The 24,987-nt window shown below is 43.7% G+C and overlaps 1 protein-coding gene across 1 annotated transcript in view; it reads right to left on the bottom strand.

The window, feature by feature from the left end:
- COL24A1 (collagen type XXIV alpha 1 chain) overlaps window positions 1-24,987 on the bottom strand; it is a 256,293-nt gene that overhangs the window by 37,737 nt on the left and 193,569 nt on the right. Inside the window, exons 31-40 of the mRNA XM_077278882.1 lie at window positions 24,806-24,850; window positions 23,219-23,272; window positions 18,393-18,446; window positions 14,725-14,778; window positions 12,893-12,946; window positions 12,585-12,638; window positions 12,012-12,119; window positions 11,319-11,372; window positions 9,469-9,576; window positions 9,051-9,104 (exon numbers count right to left, since the gene is read on the bottom strand). Coding sequence (XP_077134997.1) covers window positions 9,051-9,104; window positions 9,469-9,576; window positions 11,319-11,372; window positions 12,012-12,119; window positions 12,585-12,638; window positions 12,893-12,946; window positions 14,725-14,778; window positions 18,393-18,446; window positions 23,219-23,272; window positions 24,806-24,850 — 639 coding nt within the window. The remainder of the gene's footprint in view (window positions 1-9,050; window positions 9,105-9,468; window positions 9,577-11,318; window positions 11,373-12,011; window positions 12,120-12,584; window positions 12,639-12,892; window positions 12,947-14,724; window positions 14,779-18,392; window positions 18,447-23,218; window positions 23,273-24,805; window positions 24,851-24,987) is intronic.

Consider the following 24,987-nt stretch of genomic DNA (forward strand, 5'->3'; position numbering starts at 1 on the left):
ATCTGGCGGTGTCCACTGAGAAGACGCCAGAAAGCATGCAGTGTGATAGAATTCTGTCCAGAAGCGAGCGGCAGAATTTTAGACGGAAAAATGGGTTGTGTTTCTATTGTGGGGATTCTACTCATGTTATATCAGCATGCTCTAAACGTACTAAAAAGCTTGATAAATCTGTTTCCATTGGCACTTTACAGTCTAAATTTATTTTGTCTGTGACCCTGATTTGCTCTTTGTCATCTATTACTACTGACGCCTATATCGACTCTGGCGCCGCTTTGAGTCTTATGGATTGGTCCTTTGCCAATCGTTGTGGGTATGATTTAGAGCCTTTGGAAACTCTTATTCCTCTGAAGGGGATTGACTCCACCCCATTGGCTAATAATAAACCACAATACTGGACACAAGTGACTATGTGTATTAATCCGGATCACCAGGAGACTATTCGTTTTCTAGTGCTGTATAATCTACATGAGGATTTGGTGCTGGGATTGCCATGGCTGCAGTCTCACAACCCAGTCCTTGACTGGAGAGCTATGTCTGTGTTGAGCTGGGGATGTAAGGGGACTCATGGGGACGTACCTTTGGTGTCCATTTCATCATCTATTCCCTCTGAAATCCCTGAGTTCCTGTCTGACTATCGTGACGTCTTTGAAGAACCCAAGCTGGGTTCACTACCTCCGCACCGTGAGTGCGATTGTGCTATAGATTTAATTCCGGGTAGTAAATACCCAAAGGGTCGTTTATTTAATCTGTGTGTGCCTGAACATACTGCTATGCGAGAATATATAAAGGAGTCCTTGGAAAAGGGACATATTCGTCCATCGTCATCTCCCTTAGGAGCCGGTTTTTTCTTTGTGTCAAAAAAAGACGGCTCTTTGAGACCATGTATCGATTATCGGCTTTTGAATAAAATCACTGTAAAATATCAATACCCATTGCCGTTGCTGACTGATTTGTTTGCTCGCATAAAGGGGGCCAAGTGGTTCTCTAAGATTGATCTCCGTGGGGCGTATAATTTGGTGCGGATCAGGCAGGGGGATGAGTGGAAAACCGCATTTAATACGCCCGAGGGCCACTTTGAGTATTTGGTGATGCCTTTTGGTCTTTCTAATGCCCCTTCAGTCTTCCAGTCCTTTATGCATGATATTTTCCGCGATTTTTTGGATAAATTTATGATAGTGTATCTGGATGATATTCTGATTTTTTCGGATGACTGGGACTCTCATGTCCGGCAAGTTAAGAGGGTTTTTCAGGTTTTGCGGTCTAATTCTCTGTGTGTCAAGGGTTCTAAGTGCGTTTTTGGGGTTCAGAGAATTTCCTTTTTGGGATATATTTTTTCTCCCTCTTCCATTGAGATGGATCCTGTCAAGGTTCAAGCTATTTGTGATTGGACGCAGCCCTCTTCTCTTAAAAGTCTTCAGAAATTTTTGGGCTTTGCCAACTTTTATCGTCGATTTATTTCTGGTTTTTCGGATGTCGTTAAGCCATTGACCGATTTGACTAGACAGGGTGCTGATGTTGCTAATTGGTCCCCTGATGCTGTGGAGGCCTTTCAGGAGCTTAAGCGCTGTTTTTCTTCTGCCCCTGTGTTGCGTCAGCCTGATGTGACTCTTCCTTTTCAGGTTGAGGTCGACGCTTCTGAGATCGGAGCTGGGGCAGTGTTGTCGCAGAAAAGTTCTGACTGCTCCGTGATGAGGCCTTGTGCCTTCTTTTCCCGTAAATTTTCGCCCGCTGAGCGGAATTATGATGTTGGGAATCGGGAGCTTTTGGCCATGAAGTGGGCGTTTGAGGAGTGGCGCCATTGGCTCGAGGGGGCCAGACATCAGGTGGTGGTATTGACTGACCACAAAAATTTGATTTATCTTGAGACCGCCAGGCGCCTGAATCCTAGACAGGCGCGCTGGTCATTATTTTTTTCTCGGTTTAATTTTGTGGTATCGTACCTACCAGGTTCTAAGAATGTTAAGGCGGATGCCCTTTCTAGGAGTTTTGAGCCTGATTCACCTGGCAACTCTGACCCCACAGGTATTCTTAAGGAGGGAGTTATCTTGTCAGCCGTTTCTCCAGACCTGCGGCGGGCCTTGCAGGAGTTTCAGGCGGATAGACCGGATCGTTGTCCGCCTGATAGGCTGTTTGTTCCTGATGATTGGACCAGTAAAGTCATCTCTGAGGTGCATTCTTCTGCGTTGGCAGGTCATCCTGGAATTTTTGGTACCAGGGATTTGGTGGCAAGATCCTTCTGGTGGCCTTCCCTGTCACGAGATGTGCGAGGCTTTGTGCAGTCTTGTGACGTTTGTGCTCGGGCCAAGCCTTGTTGTTCTCGGGCTAGTGGATTATTGTTGCCCTTGCCTATTCCTAAGAGGCCTTGGACACACATCTCGATGGATTTTATTTCAGATCTGCCTGTTTCTCAGAAGATGTCTGTCATCTGGGTGGTGTGTGACCGTTTTTCTAAGATGGTTCATTTGGTTCCCCTGCCCAAATTGCCTTCTTCTTCCGAGTTGGTGCCCCTGTTTTTTCAAAATGTTGTTCGTTTGCATGGTATTCCTGAGAATATCGTTTCTGACAGAGGAACCCAATTTGTGTCTAGATTTTGGCGGGCATTTTGTGCTAGGATGGGCATAGATTTGTCTTTTTCGTCTGCTTTTCACCCTCAGACTAATGGCCAGACCGAGCGGACTAATCAGACCCTGGAGACATATCTGAGGTGTTTTGTGTCTGCTGACCAGGATGATTGGGTTGCTTTTTTGCCATTGGCGGAGTTCGCCCTCAATAATCGGGCCAGCTCTGCCACCTTGGTTTCCCCGTTTTTCTGTAATTCGGGGTTCCATCCTCGATTTTCCTCCGGTCAGATGGAATCCTCGGATTGTCCTGGAGTGGATGCGGTGGTGGAGAGATTGCATCATATCTGGGGGCAGGTGATGGACAATTTAAAGTTGTCCCAGGAGAAGACTCAGCTTTTTGCCAACCGTCACCGTCGTGTTGGTCCTCGGCTTTGTGTTGGAGATTTGGTGTGGTTGTCTTCTCGTTTTGTCCCTATGAGGGTCTCATCTCCTAAGTTTAAGCCTCGGTTCATCGGTCCGTATAAAATATTGGAGATTCTTAACCCTGTTTCCTTCCGTTTGGACCTCCCTGCATCCTTTTCTATTCATAACGTTTTTCATCGGTCGTTATTGCGCAGGTATGAGGCACCGGTTGTGCCTTCCGTTGAGACTCCTGCTCCGGTGTTGGTTGAGGGTGAGTTGGAGTACGTTGTGGAAAAAATCCTAGACTCCCGTGTTTCCAGACGGAGACTCCAGTATCTGGTCAAGTGGAAGGGATATGGCCAGGAGGATAATTCTTGGGTCACTGCATCTGATGTTCATGCCTCTGATCTGGTTCGTGCCTTTCATAGGGCCCATCCTGATCGCCCTGGTGGTTCTGGTGAGGGTTCGGTGCCCCCTCCTTGAGGGGGGGGTACTGTTGTGAATTTGGATTCTGGGCTCCCCCGGTGGCTACTGGTGGAATTGAACTTGTGACATCATCTTCCCTGTTCACCTGTTCTGATTAGATCTGGGTGTCGCTATATAACCTGGCTTCTCTGTTAGATGCTTGCCGGTCAACAATGTTATCAGAAGCCTCTCTGTGCTTGTTCCTGCTCCCAGACATCTACTAGATAAGTTGGACATTCGTCCATGTTTTGTTTTTGTATTTTGGTTCCAGTTCACAGCTGCAGTTTCGTTACTGTGTCTGGAAAGCTCTTGTTGATCAGGAATTGCCACTCTGGTATTATGAGTTAATGCCAGAGTCCTAAAGTAATTTCTGGATGTGTTTTGTTAGGGTTTTCTACTGACCATGAAAGTATGCTTTCTGTCTTCTGCTATCTAGAAAGCGGACCTCAAATTTGCTAAAACTATTTTCCTGCTGCGTTTGTTGTTTCATCTCATATCACCGCCAATATATGTGGGGGGCTTCTGTCTCCTTTTTTTGGGCATTTCTCTAGAGGTGAGTCAGGTCTTATATTTCCCTCTGCTAGCATTGTTTAGTTCTCCGGCCGGCGCTGGGCATATAGGGATAAAAAGTAGGACATGCTACCTGGCTACTTCTAGATGATGCGGTAGGTTTAGTTCATGGTCAGTATAGTTACATCTTCCAAGAGCTTGTTCCTATAGAGGCTTATGCTAGTTCTCTGGCCATGGAGATCATGACACTCCTCTTTCCTCCACTCATTACCTGTAGTAATGGCACCTGTTTAAACTTGTTATCAGCATAAAAAGACACCTGTGCACACCCTCAAACAGTCTGACTCCAAACTCCACTATGGTGAAGACCAAAGAGCTGGCAAAGGACACCAGAAACAAAATTGTAGCCCTGCACCAGGCTGTGAAGACTGAATCTGCAATAGCCAACCAGCTTGGAGTGAAGAAATCAACAGTGGGAGCAATAATTAGAAAATGGAAGACATTCAAGACCACTGATAATCTCCCTCGATCTGGGGCTCCACGCAAAATCCCACCCCGTGGGGTCAGAATGATCACAAGAACGGTGAGCAAAAATCCCAGAACCACGCGGGGGGACCTAGTGAATGACCTGCAGAGAGCTGGGACCAATGTAACAAGGCCTACCATAAGTAACACACTACGCCACCATGGACTCAGATCCTGCAGTGCCAGACGTGTCCCACTGCTTAAGCCAGTACATGTCCGGGCCCGTCTGAAGTTTGCTAGAGAGCATTTGGATGATCCAGAGGAGTTTTTTAGAGAATGTCCTATGGTCTGATGAAACCAAACTGGAACTGTTTGGTAGAAACACAACTTGTCGTGTTTGGAGGAAAAAGAATACTGAGTTGCATCCATCAAACACCATACCTACTGTAAAGCATGGTGGTGGAAACATCATGCTTTGGGGCTGTTTCTCTGCAAAGGGGCCATGACGACTGATCCGGGTACATGAAAGAATGAATGGGGCCATGTATCGTGAGATTTTGAGTGCAAACCTCCTTCCATCAGCAAGGGCATTGAAGATAAAATGTGGCTGGGTCTTTCAACATGACAATGATCCAAAGCACACCGCCAGGGCAACAAAGGAGTGGCTTCGTAAGAAGCATTTCAAGGTCCTGGAGTGGCCTAGCCAGTCTCCAGATCTCAACCCTATAGAAAACCTTTGGAGGGAGTTGAAAGTCTGTGTTGCCAAGCGAAAAGCCAAAAACATCACTGCTCTAGAGGAGATCTGCATGGAGGAATGGGCCAACATACCAACAACAGTGTGTGGTAACCTTGTGAAGACTTACAGAAAACGTTTGACCTCTGTCATTGCCAACAAAGGATATATTACAAAGTATTGAGATGAAATTTTGTTTCTGACCAAATACTTATTTTCCACCAGAATATGCAAATAAAATGATAAAAAAACAGACAATGTGATTTTCTGGATTTTTTTTTCTCAGTTTGTCTCCCATAGTTGAGGTCTACCTATGATGTAAATTACAGACGCCTCTCATCTTTTTAAGTGGTGGAACTTGCACTATTGCTGACTGACTAAATACTTTTTTGCCCCACTGTATATTTTTTATGTTTTTTTTTTCTTCTTTTTATATATACGGTACTATTATATAATTCTGACTCAATTGGGGTGGTGCGTTAATCCTAATTAATTGAGGCACACCCCTGCTATGTGTCAGGAGTCACCAGTCTATAAAGACAACTTCCTTTAAAAAAATGTTAAATGTTAAAAGCACATATTATACCCGATGAAGGCTGTTGCTGGCTGAAACATGTTGTTTTGTTCTTATTAAAGTGTCCTAATTGACAGCGGCAAATACATATTTAACCAGCATCTTCCTGCTGCTGTTTTCTAAAACAGCTGTAACCTCCATGCTCCATACATGGAAAACTGACGTATGATGTAGCATCACATGTTATGAAGGAGTTAAAGGCCTGATAGAAGGAATCTGACCATTTAAAGTATAATTCTGCAATCAGCGATAGTTTTATAAACCTACCGAAGAAGCCCGCAACGCGAAACGCGCGTCGGGGCACTGGGTGCACACGACCGGACACGCTGCTCCCCCACTTATGTAAGGAATCTAAAAGCTCACCATTGCTTTGCACTATTTTTGGCACTTTAACCTTCTAACACAGATGGTGGAGATGTTAGATTACAATTAGACTGGATACTTAACCACTTGTTGATCATATGGACAATCTGTGCTCTTTTTTGGCTTAACTTGGCCTGATTGGTCATATTTATAACTGATGCCATGTCTTTGGTGTGCCTTTCAGAGGAACGTGGCGAGCTTGCTGTGCATACCCTTTCCTTTTGTTCCCTCCCCTCATTCATCATTCGTCCGTTGTATTGCATTGAGGGTTTATATTACCCGAGATTTTGATATTGTGCGAGTCAATAAAATCGTGATTTAATTATTTGTAAAACGCTGTCTGACAATATTTATTGCTTGCGTACAGAGCTCCATTTTTCTGTGTAGGTTTATATAATAATTAGGAGCTACTCCTTTTGCTTTTTGCAAAATATAGGTTTTTGGTCATGTGGATCCGCAATGTCAGTTCTTGTTAACTAATCAGCAATAGTTTGCTCATTTCTCGTTTATCACATCTTTTATGATGACCTTAAAGTTACCATTTGTCAGTCGGACATGCATCTCATAGTCATTAGTGATAGAAACCTCAGCATTTTTGAGAATTTTAGGAGAAAAACAAGCGATCTTACTTACATGTGATCACAATAAAAAGGAAATGAAAAAAAGATCATTGTTTATGAATGCATGTGTTGTAATCATTAAGGACTTGCCGATTATGTCAATTTACTAGATGTTAGCCCGATTCTAACGCATCGGGTATTCTAGAATATGTATGTAGTTTATTTATGAAGATTTTAGAATAATACATTGAATACACAGGATTCGGCCGGCCGCGACCAATTAGCGAAGCGTGGTTCAAATCCCGCGCCAATTCACGGCCGGACTGCGCCTGTCGCTGATTGTTCGCGGCCAGCCATGTAGTATATAACAGCCCACATAGTAAATAGCACAGCCACATAGTATATAGCACAGCCACGTAGTATATAACAGCCCAAGTAGTAAATAACACAGCCATGTAGTATATAGCACAGCCACGTAGTATATAACAGCCCACGTAGTAAATAGCACAGCCATGTAGTCCATAACACAGCCACGTAGTATATTGCACAACCACGGAGTATAAAGCAAAGCCCACGGAGTGTATAACAGCCCACATAGCATATAACACAGCCACGTAGTTTATAACAGCCCACATAGCATATAACACAGCTCACGTAGTATATAACAGCCCACGCACATAGTATATAACACAGCCCACGTAGTGTATAACACAGCCCATGTAGTGTATAACACAGCCCACGTAGTGTATATCACAGCCCACATAGTGTATAGCACAGGCCACGTAGTGTATAGCACAGCCCACGTAGTGTATTGCACAGCCCACGCAGTATATTGCACAACCCACGTAGTATATTACACAGCCCACATAGTATATAGCAGCCCATGTATTATATTGCACAGCCCACGTATTATATTGCACAGCCCACGTATTATATTGCACAGCCCACGTAGTATATAGCACAGCCCACGCAGTACATTGCACAGCCAAATAGTATATTGCACAGCCCACGTAGTATATAACAGCCCACGTATTATATTGCACAGCCCACGTATTATTTTGCACAGCCCACGTAGTATATAGCAATGTGGGCATCATATCCCTGTTAAAAAAAATAATTAAAATAAAAAATAGTTATATACTCACCTTCCGTTGGCCCCGGATCCAGGCGAAGCGGTTACCGACGCTCCTCACGCGCTCCGGTCCCAAGAGTGCATTGCGGTCTCGCGAGATGATGAAGTAGCGGTCTCGCGAGACCGCTACGTCATCATCTCGCGAGACCGCAATGCATGGAGCGGTCACCGGAGCGTCGCGAGGAGCGGGGAAGGCCTGTTCCTGATCCGGGGGCTGACGGACGGTGAGTATATAATGATTTTTTATTATTATTTTTAACATTAGATCTTTTAACTATTGATGCCGCATAGGCAGCATCAATAGTAAAAACTTGGTCACACAGGGTTAATAGCAGCGGTAACGGAGTGTGTTACACCGCGGCATAACGCGGTCCGTTACCGCTGCCATTAACCCTGTGTGAGCGCTGACTGGAGGGGATTATGGAGCGGGCACTGACTGCGGGGAGTAAGGAGCGGCCATTTTGCCGCCGGACTGTGCCCGTCGCTGATTGGTCGTGGCCGTTTTGCCGCGACCAGTCAGCGACTTGGATTTCCATGACAGACAGAGGCCGCGACCAATGAATATCCGTGACAGACAGACAGAAAAACAGACAGACGGAAGTGACCCTTAGACAATTATATAGTAGATGGTTCCATGTAAAAGCACCATTAATTTCCCCACTCTTGGTACATATTCCCTTATCCAGGGAGAATGTGTGGTGCTCCTGTCTCACGTCTTCCGCAATATCAGGATAGATTTGTTTTTTGGGCCGGGGATGAAGAGTTAATTATCTTGACTGCTCAGTGCCCAACCAATTCCCACACAGAAAAGATTGGGGTAAAGTCCGTTTTGTGAGTGGAGAGGTAGTGAGCATGTGTGGGGGAGCGGTAGGCGCACATGCTCACAACTACGCCATGGACACAGTGGACTTTGGGATCCCTGTTATTCTTGTAACCAGTAGGGGTCCCAGTTATCAGACCCCCAATGATCACACATTTATCACCATCGCCTATACTGTGGATAGGTGTTTTATGTTCTTTATGGGAAAACATAATTTGCTAAACGCACCATAGCTTTTTATCCTGGAAGTTGAAGATTCGGCATCGGGGATAATTGGTTAACATTTCTCCCATGAGGAGATATTTGGCATACAGATGATGAGAGGTGCTGCCATAAAACAGAGAGACACCCCTGTTTCCGGTCTTTTTATGTAGAACCTCTCCCCTATCTATATCACCTTATAATGAAAAAAGAAGCAACATAAAGTCAACAAAAAAAAATATATAAAAAGGTCAAACTTCTTACCCCATATCCTGGGATCCCAGGCTCTCCTTCTGGTCCCATGGCTCCTAAATGCCCCTGTCCAAATACAAGCAAATCACAATGACTTTACATATGGCACAAAGCTTCCTGCCTTGTTGTGTTCTTGGTAATTGGGCATCTGATTGTAGTCTTCCTTAATTTATCCCGCCTGAAGTAAATACGACATCTAACTATGCGGTGAGATAAGAACAATTCTCAGAGTTTTGCCCCCTTAAATAATGAGGAAGAGGAATGTCTTCTTCGGCTCTCGTAATTACCGTCCTTTGATCTAAACACGGAGTTTATACCGTAGACACAATCATAGGCGGTTTTATGTTGCTTTTTGTTTTCTCCGTTTTTCTTTTACATCTGATGACGCGAAGATGGTTCTTTGCTTTCCTCCACCTTCGGCTATACCCACCAGTGGTCCTCTCGTGCCCCGAGATCCTTTTGGCCCTGATTCTCCCGACATTCCTGTGTCACCGATACTTCCACTCTCTCCAACCGGCCCAGTCTGTCCTTTGTCTGCCTATAGGGAACGTTACCAAAAATTAGTTTTTTGGGGGGGGAGGTTTTACAATATATTTAGATTTCTTAGACTTTGACATGTGGAAGTGTAATAAGACCCAATAATAATTAGACCATTCTGGACTCTGAAAGTGTTTCAGGACAGCACCTATGGAATTATTACCATAATATATGGTTCTGGTCATACGTCCAGTGTGTATGCTGGTCAATATCTACTATTCCCTGTGTGATGGACTAATTTCTACACACTGAAGGTATAAAAGTACTAAGAAGCCAATAAATGTATGATCACTGGGGGCCCAACTCCTGGGACTCTCATTGATCACAGGAATGGTGGTCCAACCCCCCCATGTAGACGGATATGTACATGTATGTCAATGGAAGCAGTGGTCACATACGTGCACTAACTGTTCCACAGATCCAATTTTTAAAAAGTCACAAAATTTGTGTGTAAATGTTCTCCAGTCCCCCCTCCCTACTCCTGGACTGATTTTAAGTCTTTAAATACACCTGAAAATTGTATGATTTTTTGATTTTGCGCAAAATTCATGAACCATGTGCACCATATTTATGAATTTTGAGCAGAAAACGACAACGACTATCACGTGACCAAAAACGAATAGTGAATTCGGAAAGGCAGAAAATGGTGAATTGGGCTCTTTGTATTTATTCACATGGGGAATCAGTGAGAGTGCCATCAGTCGGGCTCCGGCAGTCATTTACCCTGTGAATAGGCAATAGATGGTGTTCTTGAATGAACCTGTTTAAGGCCATGTCCGCACTGGCATCATGGATTCTGTTTATAATAGAAGTCAGATCCATCAAACTGGTCCAAACAGCAACCAGCAGACTCCATTCACTGGATATGGGATCCTTTTTGCGTTGCTATTTTTGCAGTCAAAAGTAATGAAACCCATAATGAAGTCTTACATTGCTAGTGCTAATACTTAAAGGGAATCTGTCAGCAGGTTTTTGCTACCTCATCTGAGATCAGCCTGATGTAGGCAAAGAGAAGCTGAATCCAACGATGTATCACTTAGATTACTGGGTGCAGCCATTCTCACACAATCAGAGCTTTTAGATTTAGCAATGAAGCAGAGCTGAGAAAGCTAGCCCCGCCCACACCAGGCTCTAAATATACAAAGTCCATAGACAGTGGGCTGCCTATCAACGGTTAGCAATGATAAGCTACTGGTGCTAAAACAATCATTGTAAGCAAACAAAACCTGGAGCTTAATAAGAGAGGCATTGCTGAAATCTGTGTCTTAACCCCTACAATATGCTGTCTTCAGATTACATGGCAGAAACCTGCTGACAGATTCCCTTTAAGGCACTTAAAGGGGTGGCCCAAAAGCATTTAAAGGGGTGGCCCATAATCAGCATTAATCACTTCTGCACAATAGGTGATAAATATATGATAACGGTATAACCAATTAAGAGAATGGGGGACCCATTTTTCCTTTTATAATAAAGCGAAGATAATGTGTGCGCAGAACTGCTCCATTCACTTTCTACGGGAACTGACAGAGCCAAGAAACCTCAGCATTCACTGTCAGTCCCACGGTTATTCGGTGGGGTTCCAGCAGAGGCCCCCAGCGTTAATACACTTATCATCTGTCCTGTGGATAGGTTATAGATGTTTTTGGAGAAGTCCCTTAATAATGCATGTTGGACACCTAAAGACTCTGTTTCAGATGTGTAGTACGAGGTGTTGGAGTTGTGCCATGTTAAGGGGGCTCTCACCTTCTTGCCAGGACGACCCCTGTGGCCTGGATTTCCTTGTTTGCCTTCTGGTCCCTGTTAGGTAAAGCAAACACTAATGATTATTGTATTCAATATATTTAATAAAAATGGCTGCTCTTTAGTGTAAGCTATGCACAGTAGAAAAAAAAGGAGTCAAGTACCAGGTTATTTAATACAAGTTCCAGCTCTGAACATGAAACAAAAGCTTACTGAAAATTAATCTATACGATAAAAGCTCTTTTCCATCAGGTCCAACAATCACAATATATCTTGATAGTTGTCAGAGCTCTGTTTTTTGCTACAAAGCTCCAAGCTTAGAAATAGAATGAACACTTTCTGCAGCGACCACTAGGGGGAGCGTACCGCATACTGCGTTATTATTGACCTCTTCGTATAAGCAGTATGCAGTGAGCTCCCCCTAGTGGTGACTGTAGGTAGACAAAATTGTATCCTGTAAAGCTCATTCTATGCATCTAATGTAGAAATCTGTATTGGAGAAATGAAGCTCTGAAGTCAAAAACAGACATAATATTAAAATTAATCAGCTCAAGAATATGACTAATTTAAATAAAGAACATAATGATAAAATACTGTTCAGCGGCGGACATTCCCTTCACAAATTCCATTTGTTAGATCAGTTATGTCACTGAAAACACATTTCTATGTATCGTTTAGACATAGAAATACACATACCGGTAATCCCAATCTGCCTGGTTCTCCGCCAGATCCCTGGATGCCTGGTATTCCTCCATCCCCCTTTTCTCCATGCTCTCCTTGAAGACCAGGATCACCAGGTTCACCCTTCAAAAACAATTTTTATATAGAAATTAGGAACATTTTTGCAGAATTAAAGAAGTACATAATAATGGTTACTGGTAGAGATGAGCAAATAAAATTGCAGGACCCTGGGCTAGCAGGAACTAAACGGGAGCCCTGTGAACCTCCTAGTACCTGCCGACATGGCCCGTTGCCCCTTTGGATTAGCTGGGTGGTGGAACCTCATTGTTGCGGTGTGACCCACACAAAACGTCACAGACCGGCTAATCAAAAGAGGAGCCGGAGATGTCGGCATGCAGGGGCGATCCATAGGGCCCCGCTCAGCGGCCGCAGAACACTGATCTGCCCTCTGGACCAGGTCCAGCTAATCCATGCACTCATCTCTAGTTACTGAAAATTCACTTCAAAAGTTACTAAGACATTGGTGGGGTCATTGGGGGCTTCTACTAGAATAAGGGGGGAGCCCAGGACCTCGGAAGTGGCTGTTACCTTTGGGCCGTCTTTTCCTTGAACACCATCTTCCCCAGCAGGACCTGGTCCTCCCTGTTTTATTTAAAACAAAAAAATAAAGTTTAAAATTGACATACCGGCATCAATGTATTAATTATGTGACAATCATCAACCCACTAATCAATGTGACATCGAGAAAAAAGTGCACGCCCCCACCCCAAGGAGCAGACGGTTGACGGCAAGATCCCACTGCGATACTTCTGCCTGTGGTATGGTCGCTCTGCCGGGGAAAATTTTGGATTTCTGATTGCACTTTGTTGGGCAAATTTCAAACCACAATGACTTACCCGTACTCCCGGCTCTCCTGTTGCCCCTGTGTTACCGATACTTCCGATGTCTCCCTGCAGTTATCAAGGATGAACAGTCACATGTGAATTTAGTAGGATGTAAAATGCATGCATGATTAAGGGAGTGTGAGCACAAAATGACTGATTAAACCAAGCACTTGCACTCAGTGCACCCTTGACGTGGCCAAGCAGTGCAGTCCACCTTCCACCTATCACTGCCCCTTCTCTGACTGCAGTAAAGCAGAGCTGTCAATCAATGAATAGGGGGTGTAGATAGATGCGAAACAAGTAGGTGGGAAGGTAAACAGAACCGCTCGGCCATGACAAGTCTGCATTCCGTGCCTGTGCTTGGTTTGAACAGTTACTTTGTGCTGACAGACTCCCTTTAATACTCTCATGTCATTACATAATTGTTCTCACTTTTTTGTGCTTATGTGATCACCGATCTTCTGTAATTTGTATGATTATTTTTCAAACAGAAATTCTTTGCATTACAGCAAATTTTCAATAAAAAGCATAATAAATAGTAAAAATGATACAAACACTAAACAGAAAATGCACAAAGCAAAAAAAAAAAAATATCCCAGCAGTAGTTTTCTTAGGCCGGTGATTTCCTTTAGACTTGGTTTGTCTTATATTGCAATTAGAACATGGAAATATATTAGGAAAGCCCCCAATGTGTCCTAGGAGACATAGCTATGAGCCCCCATTCCTTTCCCCTGTGTACAGAATTGTTAGAGGGAATGTGTCATCAGAAAATGACTTATAGTTTAAATCAGGCTTTTCTGTTACTTTTTTAATATTTTTAATTTTGATAATTATTTTTTCTTTTTCAGTTTTCCATATCACTAACTATATGGTGTGAGTATATATTTATTTATTTATTTATTTTATCTATACATATCAGAAGTTCTGCAATTTTCTCAATGGCCACTAGGCCCAGTACTAGACTTGTACTTCCAGTCCGGTACAAATAACTTTTCAGTAGTTTCATCATTATCATCACAGACAGGATTAGAAGGAAAGGTAACATCGCTATACACAGTATTTCACATACGATCCTCGATGCTCAGTAGGTGATGTCACAGCTCCCCTCCTCCCCTTTCCTTCACAATGAACTTTGTATAGAAGTGTTATCTGGGCATGCCTTAATCTGGGCAAAATCTGAGTTTGTCTATTGTTACTAATACAAAGAATAGGAAGTAGCAGTCTTCTATTAAGCTTGGTGGCCACTCTGAATATTTCATTTTTTTTTTAAATCTTTTTACATTATCAAACATTCTAAAAACATTTATAATAAAAACCTGACTTAAACAATAGATCATTTTCTGATGACCCATTCTCTTTTAAGTCATGCCCATTTAATTAACACCCCATTTCCATCAGTTATAATAGTTCCAAAATAAAAATGAATAAGTTTTCACCAAACTGGCTAGAAACCATTTTTCTTAAATATTATATTATGTTTTTGCATTGAAATTTCCCTTCATTGGGACCAAGGTCAAACCATTAAAACCTTGTTACCCGGGACATTTGCTTTATCATTCCAGACATGGAGCCTGGTCGTGGCTTTACATTACCCCGGCAGACACTTGGCATTGTGTATGGTGTCTTACATTGGAAACACTGGTAGACACTGAAACCTCTTTGAGGCATCCACCCAAAATTGTCTTAAAAGGTGGATCTTCTAGATGGGTGGAATCCTCAAAGAACAAGTCTAGTATTGTATGTGATTGAACTGAAAATCCGTCACAGAAAATCTACCCTAGGTAAATGGGTGGTCTTCTAAAAAGAGTGCATACTACATATAATGTCTCCATCAAATGTCCCACCTTCATGCCAGGATCTCCTTGAGGACCAGCATCTCCTTCACTTCCAGGTGGCCCCTGTGTAACATTATATGATGTCAATACAGATTAATTCATCACTCATTTGTGAAGTCAGTAAACAAAATATTCAAAGGGATGACAAATCATCCATGTAGGGTCTGGGTAATGAGTGTTTCTACTTTCTGGTAAGCTCGATGCCATGAGAGGAGATTTCCTAACATATTGTGCGCTGTTTTACAACGTTTCTAAACCCCAAAAAAGTAGCAAGGTATTAATAAATTCCCACCATTAGCTGGAGCACCATAGTGAACAATTTCATATTGATCTCACAAAAATGTAGTTGATTTGTTGACTATTTTATGGAACAGTGAATAATATACCACATGGCCCCATATGGCTGCCAACAGAGAAATGGAAGGTTGGCCCAAAGCCTCTCGGGTGTTGTAAATTTTCAAAAGGCTCCCTTTCTTCACAGCCACAGTAATGATGGCAAAGAAGTAAAAACACCTGTATGTGTCACTCTACAGTAAGTGGGGGCCGGTCATTGTCTCTCACTACAGTAAGTGTGGGAAAGTCTTTGTTTCTCTTCAATAAGTGAAATGGGTCTTTGTCTCTACAGTAAGTGAAACAAGTCTTTGTCTCTACATTAAATGTTTGGCAGGTCTTTGACTCTCTACAATAAGTGTGGGGCAGATCATGGTCTCTCACTACAGTAAGTGGGGGAAAGATTTTGTCTCTCTTCAGTAAGTGAAATGGGTGTAATGCCTGCTGCAGCGCAGTAGCACACAACCTCCACCAGGGGGTGCGGGTGAAGGAAAACAGGTACACTCACAGTGAAATCACAGAGCAGCAGGCAGGAGCCACTAGGTGGCGAAAGAGTAGTCAGAAAAAGCCGGGTCAGCAACAGAGAGGGAACTAAGTACCAGAGGTCACAGCACTACACGTGGTCAGAAACAAGCCAAAGAAGTCAGAGCCGATCGGGAGCCGGAAAGCCAGAGACGCAAGACAGTCAAACAGGTCAGAGGACAAGCCGAGTCAAATACCAAACAACACGGAGAGCAAGTACTACAACGAGCGAAGTCACAGGGAAACACAGGAATGGGACCTAAGTAAACAGGCAGAGGACAAAACAGGGTATAACGGGTCAGTTGCTCAAGCCAAAGACAGGAACTATAACTGACACTGCTTGTAGGTAACAGCGGACTGAAATAGTTAGACTGATCCCAAAATGAGTCAAGGAAGATTAGCCCCCACATGACCATCCCGGGGAGAGAACAATCAGAAACAAACCCCGGACTGCATCATGACAACGGGTCTTAGTCTCTACAGTAAGTGAAACAAGTCTTGGTCTCTACATTAAGTTGGGGACGGGTCTTGGTTGCTCTACAGTAAGTAGGGACGGGTCATTGTCTCTCTACAGTAAGTGGGGGTGAGTCATTGTCTCTCTACAGTAAGTGGGGGTGAGTCATTGTCTCTCTACAGTAATAATAATAATAATAATCTTTATTTTTTATATAGCGCTAACATATTACGCAGCGCTTTACAGTTTGCACACATTATCGTCACTGTCCCCGTTGGGGCTCACAATCTAAATTCCCTAACAGTATGTCTTTGGAATGTGGGAGGAAACCGGAGTACCCGGAGGAAACCCACACAAACACGGAGAGAACATACAAACTCTTTGCAGATGTTGTCCTTTGTGGGGCTTGAACCCAGGACTCCAGCGCTGCAAGGCTGCTGTGCTATCCACTGCGCCACCGTGCTGCCCTTCGAGTAAGTGGGGGCGGGTCATTTTCTCTCTACAGTAAGTGAGGGCGGGTCATTTTCTCTCTACAGTAAGTGGGGGCGGGTCTTGGTCGCTCTACAGTAAGTAGGGACGGGTTATTGTCTCTACAGTAAGTGGGGGCGGGTCATTTTCTCTCTACAGTAAGTGGGGGTGAGTCATTGTCTCTCTACAGTAGGTGGGGCGGGTCATTTTCTCTCTACAGTAAGTGGGGGCGTCTTGGTTGCTCTACAGTAAGTAGAGACGGGTTATTGTCGCTCTACAGTAAGTGGGGGCGGGTCATTTTCTCTCTACAGTAAGTGGGGGTGAGTCATTGTTTCTCTACAGTAGGTGGGGGCGGGTCATTTTCTCTCTACAGTAAGTGAGGGCGTGTCTTGGTTGCTCTACAGTAAGTAGAGACGGGTTATTGTCGCTCTACAGTAAGTGGGGGCGGGTCATTTTCTCTCTACAGTAAGTGGGGGTGAGTCATTGTCTCTCTACAGTAAGTGGGGGCGGGTCTTGGTTGCTCTACAGTAAATAGGGAGTGGTCATTGTCTCTCTACAGTAAGTAGGGGTGAGTCATTGTCTCTCTACAGTAAGTGGTGGGAGGTCATTCTCTACAGTAAGTAGGGGTGAGTCATTGTCTCTCTACAGTAAGTGGGGGTGAGTCATTGTCTCTCTACAGTAAGTGGTGGGAGGTCATTCTCTCTACAGTAAGTAGGGGTGAGTCATTGTCTCTCTACAGTAAGTGGTGGGAGGTCATTCTCTACAGTAAGTAGGGGTGAGTCATTGTCTCTCTACAGTAAGTGGGGGTGAGTCATTGTCTCTCTACAGTAAGTGGTGGGAGGTCATTCTCTCTACAGTAAGTAGGGGTGGGTCAGTCTCTCTACAGTAATTGGGGGTGGGTCAGTCTCTCTACAGTAAGTGGGGGTGGGTCAGTCTCTACAGTAAGTGGGGGTGGGTCAGTCTCTCTACAGTAAGTGGGGGTGGGTCAGTCTTTCTACAGTAAGTGGGGGTGGGTCAGTCTCTACAGTAAGTGAGGGTGGGTCAGTCTCTCTACAGTAAGTCGGGACGTATCATGGTCTCTCACTACAGTAAGTGGGGGAAAATCTTTGTCTCTTTTCAGTAAGTGAAACGTTCTTTGTCTATACAGTAAGTGAAACAAGTCTTTGTCTTTACAGTAAGTGGGCGGGGGTCTTTGTCTCTCTACAGTAAGTCGGGGGGTCTTTGTCGCTCTACAGTAAGTCGGGGGCGGGTCTTTGTCTCTCTACAGTAAGTGGGGTGGGGTTTTGTCTCTCTACAGTAAGTGTGGGGGGTCTTTGTCTCTCTACACTAAGTGTGGGGGGCCTTTGTCTCTCTACAGTAAGTGTGGGGGGTCTTTGTCTCTCTACAGTAAGTGTGTGTGGGGGTCTTTGTTTCTCTACAGTGAGAGGGGGTGAGTGTCTCTTTACAGGAAGAGGGTGTGGGTCTTTGTCTCTGCTTTTGCTTTCCTGTTTGTCACATTGCACACAGGTATAACACGGAGAATGGCTTTCATTTCAGGACAGGGAAGCCATTGGACATTGGCAGGTGCAATAAATGCTAAAAAATAAGGGAAAGTAAGTCCCAGTTCCTATTGTGCTGGCAAAATACTGATCAAAAGGAAGCACCCACTGAAAAAGTGGATGGTAAGTTATAAAGCATGAGAATCGGGAGACTTTATGGACTAATTAGATGGATATGTGACTTAAAAGCAGTATTACCTTGATGTAGGGGATTAAAGTAGCAAGACTGTGCTTTACTATGGGTTTTAGGTGAATGGATAGATGATATGCTTTTTAAAAAGACTGTGCTTTCCGAAGATGTATCTAGTAATGGCTAATATTCTGATTTCTTACAAGCGATAAGTAGACATATAGGCTGAACTTACCTCTGGACCTGTTTCTCCAGGTGGACCTGCATCTCCTTGTGGTCCCTTTGGCCCCTAACATTTAGGACAAATCATATATTAATTGTGTGTAAACCAGAAAAGTAGAGTATTTTAAGATCATAGTATAATGGGAAATCTGTTTGTTCTATGGCTTAGGCAATGTTCCTTTAATATTCGGAGGATAGAATAAACACGGCCATTGGCTGGAGCTCACAAGCACTGCAGTATTTACAGACGGGCCTGTGGGGTCTGATGGGTTGGACCCGAGGACATTTGGTTTATAATTGAACAAATTATAAACATCTGGTAAAATTCTGGCAAAATGATCTTCAATGGGATTTGTCAATCTGCTATGAATTACTCCGTACACTTTGTGAATTCCTCATGAAAGGGATATTGTTCTTTAAATTATCCAGAAGCAAAGAAACTCTATTACAAATGGCAAACTAATCAATCTGCTTTTCTGGGTCATGGAGTAGTACAAATATGTATGGCAAAGTCATTGAGATTTGATAGCAAAACATTGCAGCGTTGCTTGTTTCCTTCCTTTATACCAGAGTAACCTCTTGCCGGCAGGCGCTGGTCAACAGTCATCGATCAAAGAGTCAGCGTTTTACAGATGTGCTGCAGCCGAGTAAAGTGACATGATTGCAGTACCAGCTATGAACACTAAGTGGCGAGCTGGGAATTCTTAGTGTCTCGTTAAAGGGTCGACATTGACTTGTAGGATTGCTACTTCCAATAGGTGGCACTAGAGTTCTAGTTCTCTTCCTCTCTGAAGAGACAATTTGCATAATTAGCATATTTCCTATAGGAGCATTGCGGCTTTAAGTCTCCTCATCTTGGCATGCTTAGCAGGTCAATCTCCGCAAGGAGAAATGATACTTCTTGGATATTATTGTGTAAGGCAGGATGCACATTATAGTGGGCAGGAAACACGCTGCAAATTTGTTCTATATTGGCTGTATCTAATGAGTAAGATTATTGGAAAGTCTAAAAAATGAACCTGCAAAGGTAGAAATGAACCCATATATAGTCAAACTAAATGTAGAAATAACATTGAGAGCTCCCTATAGTGGACACTTTAAATAGCCGGATTTCATAAGGGGAATCTGTCACCAGGTTTTGCTATATAATCTAAGAGCAGTATGATTTAGGGGCAGAGACTCTGATTCCAGCGATGTGTCACTTACTTGGAAGAGTAGAATTCACCTTATGCCTCTGTGCACTGTCTGCTTCTGTAAAGTACCCCGCCTAGCCATTTTTTTATTCTGCAGTCTGCATTAGTATCGCTGCTTGTGTGGTTTTACATAATTGTTAGCTGTTTTCAGCAGAGCTCAGCTGCCCTACAAATCTCCACAGTAGAAGATGTAATGACTAGAGAGTACAGTACTGAGCTGCGTTTGTTGCCTGCTGCTGACAGACCAGTGATGTGAAGTTGAAAATGCTGCTATGTTGGTGCATGTGGCCGATATTTTTCTTCTGTCATATGTGGAAATAGAGAGGAATATCCAGTATCGCATTACTTATCTCTCAGCAGCAGGCAACAAACAGCTCAACTCCTTTCATACACTGCCACATCCTGTAGTATATCATCTCAGCCTCTCTCTATCTCTATATACAGCCCCATCCTGCAGTATATCACTCCTCTCAGCCCCTCTACATACTTCACCATCATGCAAGGTATCACTCCTCTCAGCCCCTCTATATACAGCCCCATCCTACAGTATATCACACCTCTCAGCCCCTCTACATACTTCACCATCATGCAGGATATCACTCATATCAGCCCCTCTATATGCAGCTCTACCTTGCAGTATATCACTCCTCTCAGGCTCTCTATATACAGCCCCATCCTGCAATACATAACTCCCCTCAACCCCTCTATATACTTCATCATCATGCAAGATATCACTCCTCTCAGCCCCTCTATATACAGCCCCATCCTGCAGTATATCACTCCTCTCAGCTCCTCTACATACTTCACCATCATGCAAGATATCACTCCTTTCAGCCCCTCTATATACAGCCGCATCCTACAGTATATCACTCCTCTCAGCACCTCTACATATTTCACCATCATGCAAGATATCACTCCTCTCAGCCCCTCTATATACAGCCCCATCCTGCAGTATATCACTCCTCTCAGCCCCTCTACATACTTCACCATCATGCAAGATATCACTCCTCTCAGCCCCTCTATATACAGCCCCATCCTACAGTATATCATGTTATGATCCTTAGTGGCTGAGGATCACAAATAGACCAGCAAGTGAATAAACTTAGGACAAGCTCTAGGGAGATGGTAACTGGACTGATCGCAAATCTGAACCTATCCAACACAACTAGAGGTAGCCGGTGAACGTGCCTAAAAAATTCCTAGAAGTCTCGAGCCAGCCTGAGGAACTAGCTACCCCTAAAGAGAAAGAAAGACCTCGCTTGCCTCCAGATAAATAATCCCCAAAGATATAGAAGGCCCCAACAAATATTAACGGTGAAGTAAGAAGAAGGCACATACATAGGGATGAAATCAGATTCAGCAAAAGAGGCCCACTAGTACTAGAAAGCAGAAAATAGAGCAGGGGTCTATGCGATCAATAAAAAACCCTTACAAAATATCCATCCTGAAATTTCAAGAACCCACACACCAGCTAACGGTGTGTGGGGAGAAACTCAGTCCACTAGAGCAACCAGCAAGCGAGGGAATCACATTTTAGCAAGCTGGACAAGAAAACATGATAAACACTGCTGATCAAAAAATGAGCAAACAAAACTTAGCTTGTCCTGGATGGGCTGGGAGCAAGGTAGTCAGAAGGAATCTGAGTAGCACTGATTACATCGACAGCCGGCAACAAGTGGAAGTGAAACAGAGCTATATAGGAACCTCCCAGAGGATAACGAACCAGCTGATAGCCAGAGACCAGCAGGATAACAAACAAAGCCACCAGGGGGAGCCAAAAGCAAAAGTCACACCATACCACCAGTGACCACAAGAGGGAGCCTGAAAACAGAGTTCACAACAATATCACTCCTCTCAGCCCCTCTACATACTTCACCATCATGCAGGATATCATTCCTATCAGCCCCTCTATATGTAGCCCCATCTTGCAGTATATCACTCCTTTCAGCCCCTCTATATACAGCCCCATCCTGCAGTATATTGCTCTTTTTAGTTACCAACACACGGGCACAATACTGCTTCCAAGTATAAGTTTTGCACTGTAATGGAGGAAGCTCCGCTCCTTTGCGTATTATCAATCCTCACAGGTACAACTCTGTTCTAGAAATGTCCCACAGCAGCGCTATGCTGGCAGGAAGCGGACTGAGAGACACTTCACTTCCCATGACTGTCCATGAGCTGGAACTACAGCAGGACTTTTAACATTGGTGGGTAGATCAGAGTCTGGAGGGGCAACCTTAGGGATGATACATTCAAAATGGGGCAGATTTTAAAAAATTGATTATAATGTCACAAATTATTAAATATATACACTCACCGGCCACTTTATTAGGTACACCATGCTAGTAACGGGTTGGACCCCCTTTTGCCTTCAGAACTGCCTCAATTCTTCGTGGCATAGATTCAACAAGGTGCTGGAAGCATTCCTGAGAGATTTTGGTCCATATTGACATGATGGCATCACACAGTTGCCGCAGATTTGTCGGCTGCACATCCCAAAGATGCTCCATACAAGGCAGGATGGATCCATGCTTTCATGTTGTTTACGCCAAATTCTGACCCTACCATCCGAATGTCGCAGCAGAAATCGAGACTCATCAGACCAAGCAACGTTTTTCCAATCTTCTACTGTCCAATTTCGATGAGCTTGTACAAATTGTAGCCTCAGTTTCCTGTTCTTAGCTGAAAGGAGTGATACCCGGTGTGGTCTTCTGCTGCTGTAGCCCATCTGCCTCAAAGTTCGACGCACTGTGCGTTCAGAGATGCTCTTAGGCCTACCTTGGTTGTAACGGGTGGCGATTTGAGTCACTGTTGCCTTTCTATCAGCTCGAACCAGTCTGCCCATTCTCCTCTGACCTCTGGCATCAACAAGGCATTTCCGCCCACAGAACTGCCGCTCACTGGATTTTTTTTCTTTTTCGGACCATTCTCTGTAAACCCTAGAGATGGTTGTGCGTGAAAATCCCAGTAGATCAGCAGTTTCTGAAATACTCAGACCAGCCCTTCTGGCACCAACAACCATGCCACGTTCAAAGGCACTCAAATCACCTTTCTTCCCCATACTGATGCTCGGTTTGAACTGCAGGAGATTGTCTTGACCATGTCTACATGCCTAAATGCACTGAGTTGCCGCCATGTGATTGGCTGATTAGAAATTAAGTGTTAACAAGAAGTTGGACAGGTGTACCTAATAAAGTGGCCAGTGAGTGTATGTCTATTATTATAAGACCACATTGTGATTTTGGGAATAACAATATAAGGTGTGACCCTGAATAATCATCACTGATTGGACAGTGTCACTATATGTTCGGTCACGAACCCTCCTAGTATGTCACGCACACTTGTTCGTGTTTTGGCAAGCCTGGTATAAAACTCACTTTTTGCAAGTTTTTGCACAATCTGCAACTTTTTGGGATTAGTTTACACCCAAACTGGCATAAAGTGCTTGATAAATGGGGTATGCAGAAATCATATGTCAATAGGCACAGTGGATTGTTACATCGGCTTGGCGCTTGTATGTTCTCTCTATGATTCAGTGAGGCTTGATTGTAAATGTAATGTGCGTATATATTGCATATATTGGGGATATACACATAACGAGAAGCTAAAAATCAATAGTATAATATAAAAGGAAGAATAAACATACTGCTTCTCCAGGCGGACCCATGTCTCCAATGCTTCCTGATGGACCAAGTGTTCCCTTGAAGGAAAAAGAAAACCAGTCAGTGTGATGTACCAGTAGGGGTGGGCGGTAGACTCCAACCTGTTTCTATAAGGGCATGCTGGGTGTTATAGTTCCAGTTGTCGAGCTTTTGGCATCCGAAACACTATGTTTATGGTGGTGATCAGTGAGTGTTTTAGTCATTCCGCAGGCTAAAATCTACTCCATGGCTTATGGACCAGGTGAAATCTCCACAGCTCTCACGCCTTTCATCCATAACATCTTATTTTACTGACAAGTTGTCATCTAAAAAGACCTGGGGGTCTGTCAGAATATTTGGTTTCCCTGAATGATAATGGTCTGCTCTACTGTGCATTTTGTGCCAAGAATCATGACATGCGTTAACAACATAGAAGGGGAAATTTGGCACTGAAATGATCAGATAAAGGTGGCTTGTGCATTATAATGCTATTATTTCTTCCCACGATTCGGGTATACAGATAATATCATATCCGAATGTCGGGTGCAGAGTGGGACTCGCTGTGCAATGACGGTAACAAAATATCATGTTATTTACCAATTAAAGGGAATCGGTCAGCAGATTTTTGCTACCTCATCTGACAGCAGCGTAATACAGGCAAAGAGGAGCTGAATCCAACGATGTATCACTTAGTTTCCTGGGCGCAGCCGATCTGACACGATCAGAGCTTTTAGATTTAGCAATGAAGCAGAGCTGAGGAAGCTAGCCCCGCCCACACCGGGCTCTGCATGTACAAAGTCCATAGACAGTGAGGGGCTTATCACAGAAGGGGGTGGAGTCGGACCAGGAGGCACACACTGCTGTATCCAGGCAATGATAAGGAAAACAAAAGCACAGAGCTTGATAAGAGAGGCGTCTCTGAAATCTGTGTTTTAACCCCTACCATATGCTATGCTGGGGTTTAAAAAATCAAAAGCCAAAAAATTACCTAGTACTCACGAGATTAAGTTTTTAAAAAAAGTAAACCATAAAGCCACATTTCCCCTATTGAGTGAATGTCTATGGGGCCCATATTACGAAAATGCCCTATATTGAACCATTTCTCGATTTATTTTATGTCATACCAGAAGCTGCCACTAGGGGGAGCTCAGATCCATTGTCTGTGGCTCCACCTAGTGGTAGATGCATGCGGGCATAATGATAACGCTCAGGGTGATATTAATGATCAATTCTAAGGTAGGCAATCAAAATGACCTCTGTATTGGTCTGACAACATGGAGCAGGTCCCACCGCTTCCAGAAGTACACATTGTATAGAGCCACTGTGTAGTGGCCATTATTGGTACTGCAGCTCAGCTCCAATTGAAGTGAAAAGGAGCTGAGCTACAGTATCTAGGAACGTTCAGTACAGTGTACGAAGCTGTGGTGTCTTGGATTTATGCATAGTTTACTTCCAGCTGCTAACTGTGTGGGGGTGCCGGATGACGAACCCCCCAGACCTGTCCTGTTATCAATATCAAAGTCCTGAACATCCCCTTTAATTGCGTGTCACCATCATTTGTCACATTTTGCAGAATTTGATGTGATACTTACAGATTTTCCTTGTTCTCCTCGTTCTCCATGACTTCCCACCTTTCCCTATACAATTGAAGGACAAGTTATATAAGAATATCAGGACAGAACCAGTAATGGTGCGACAAATAATACAGTGGGCAAAAGTGTTGGCACCTTTGATATTGTTCCCGAAAATGAAATATTTTTCCCAGAAAATTATT

The sequence above is a fragment of the Ranitomeya variabilis genome, chromosome 8 (genome assembly GCF_051348905.1).
Source record: "Ranitomeya variabilis isolate aRanVar5 chromosome 8, aRanVar5.hap1, whole genome shotgun sequence".
Taxonomy (NCBI): Eukaryota; Metazoa; Chordata; class Amphibia; order Anura; family Dendrobatidae; genus Ranitomeya; species Ranitomeya variabilis.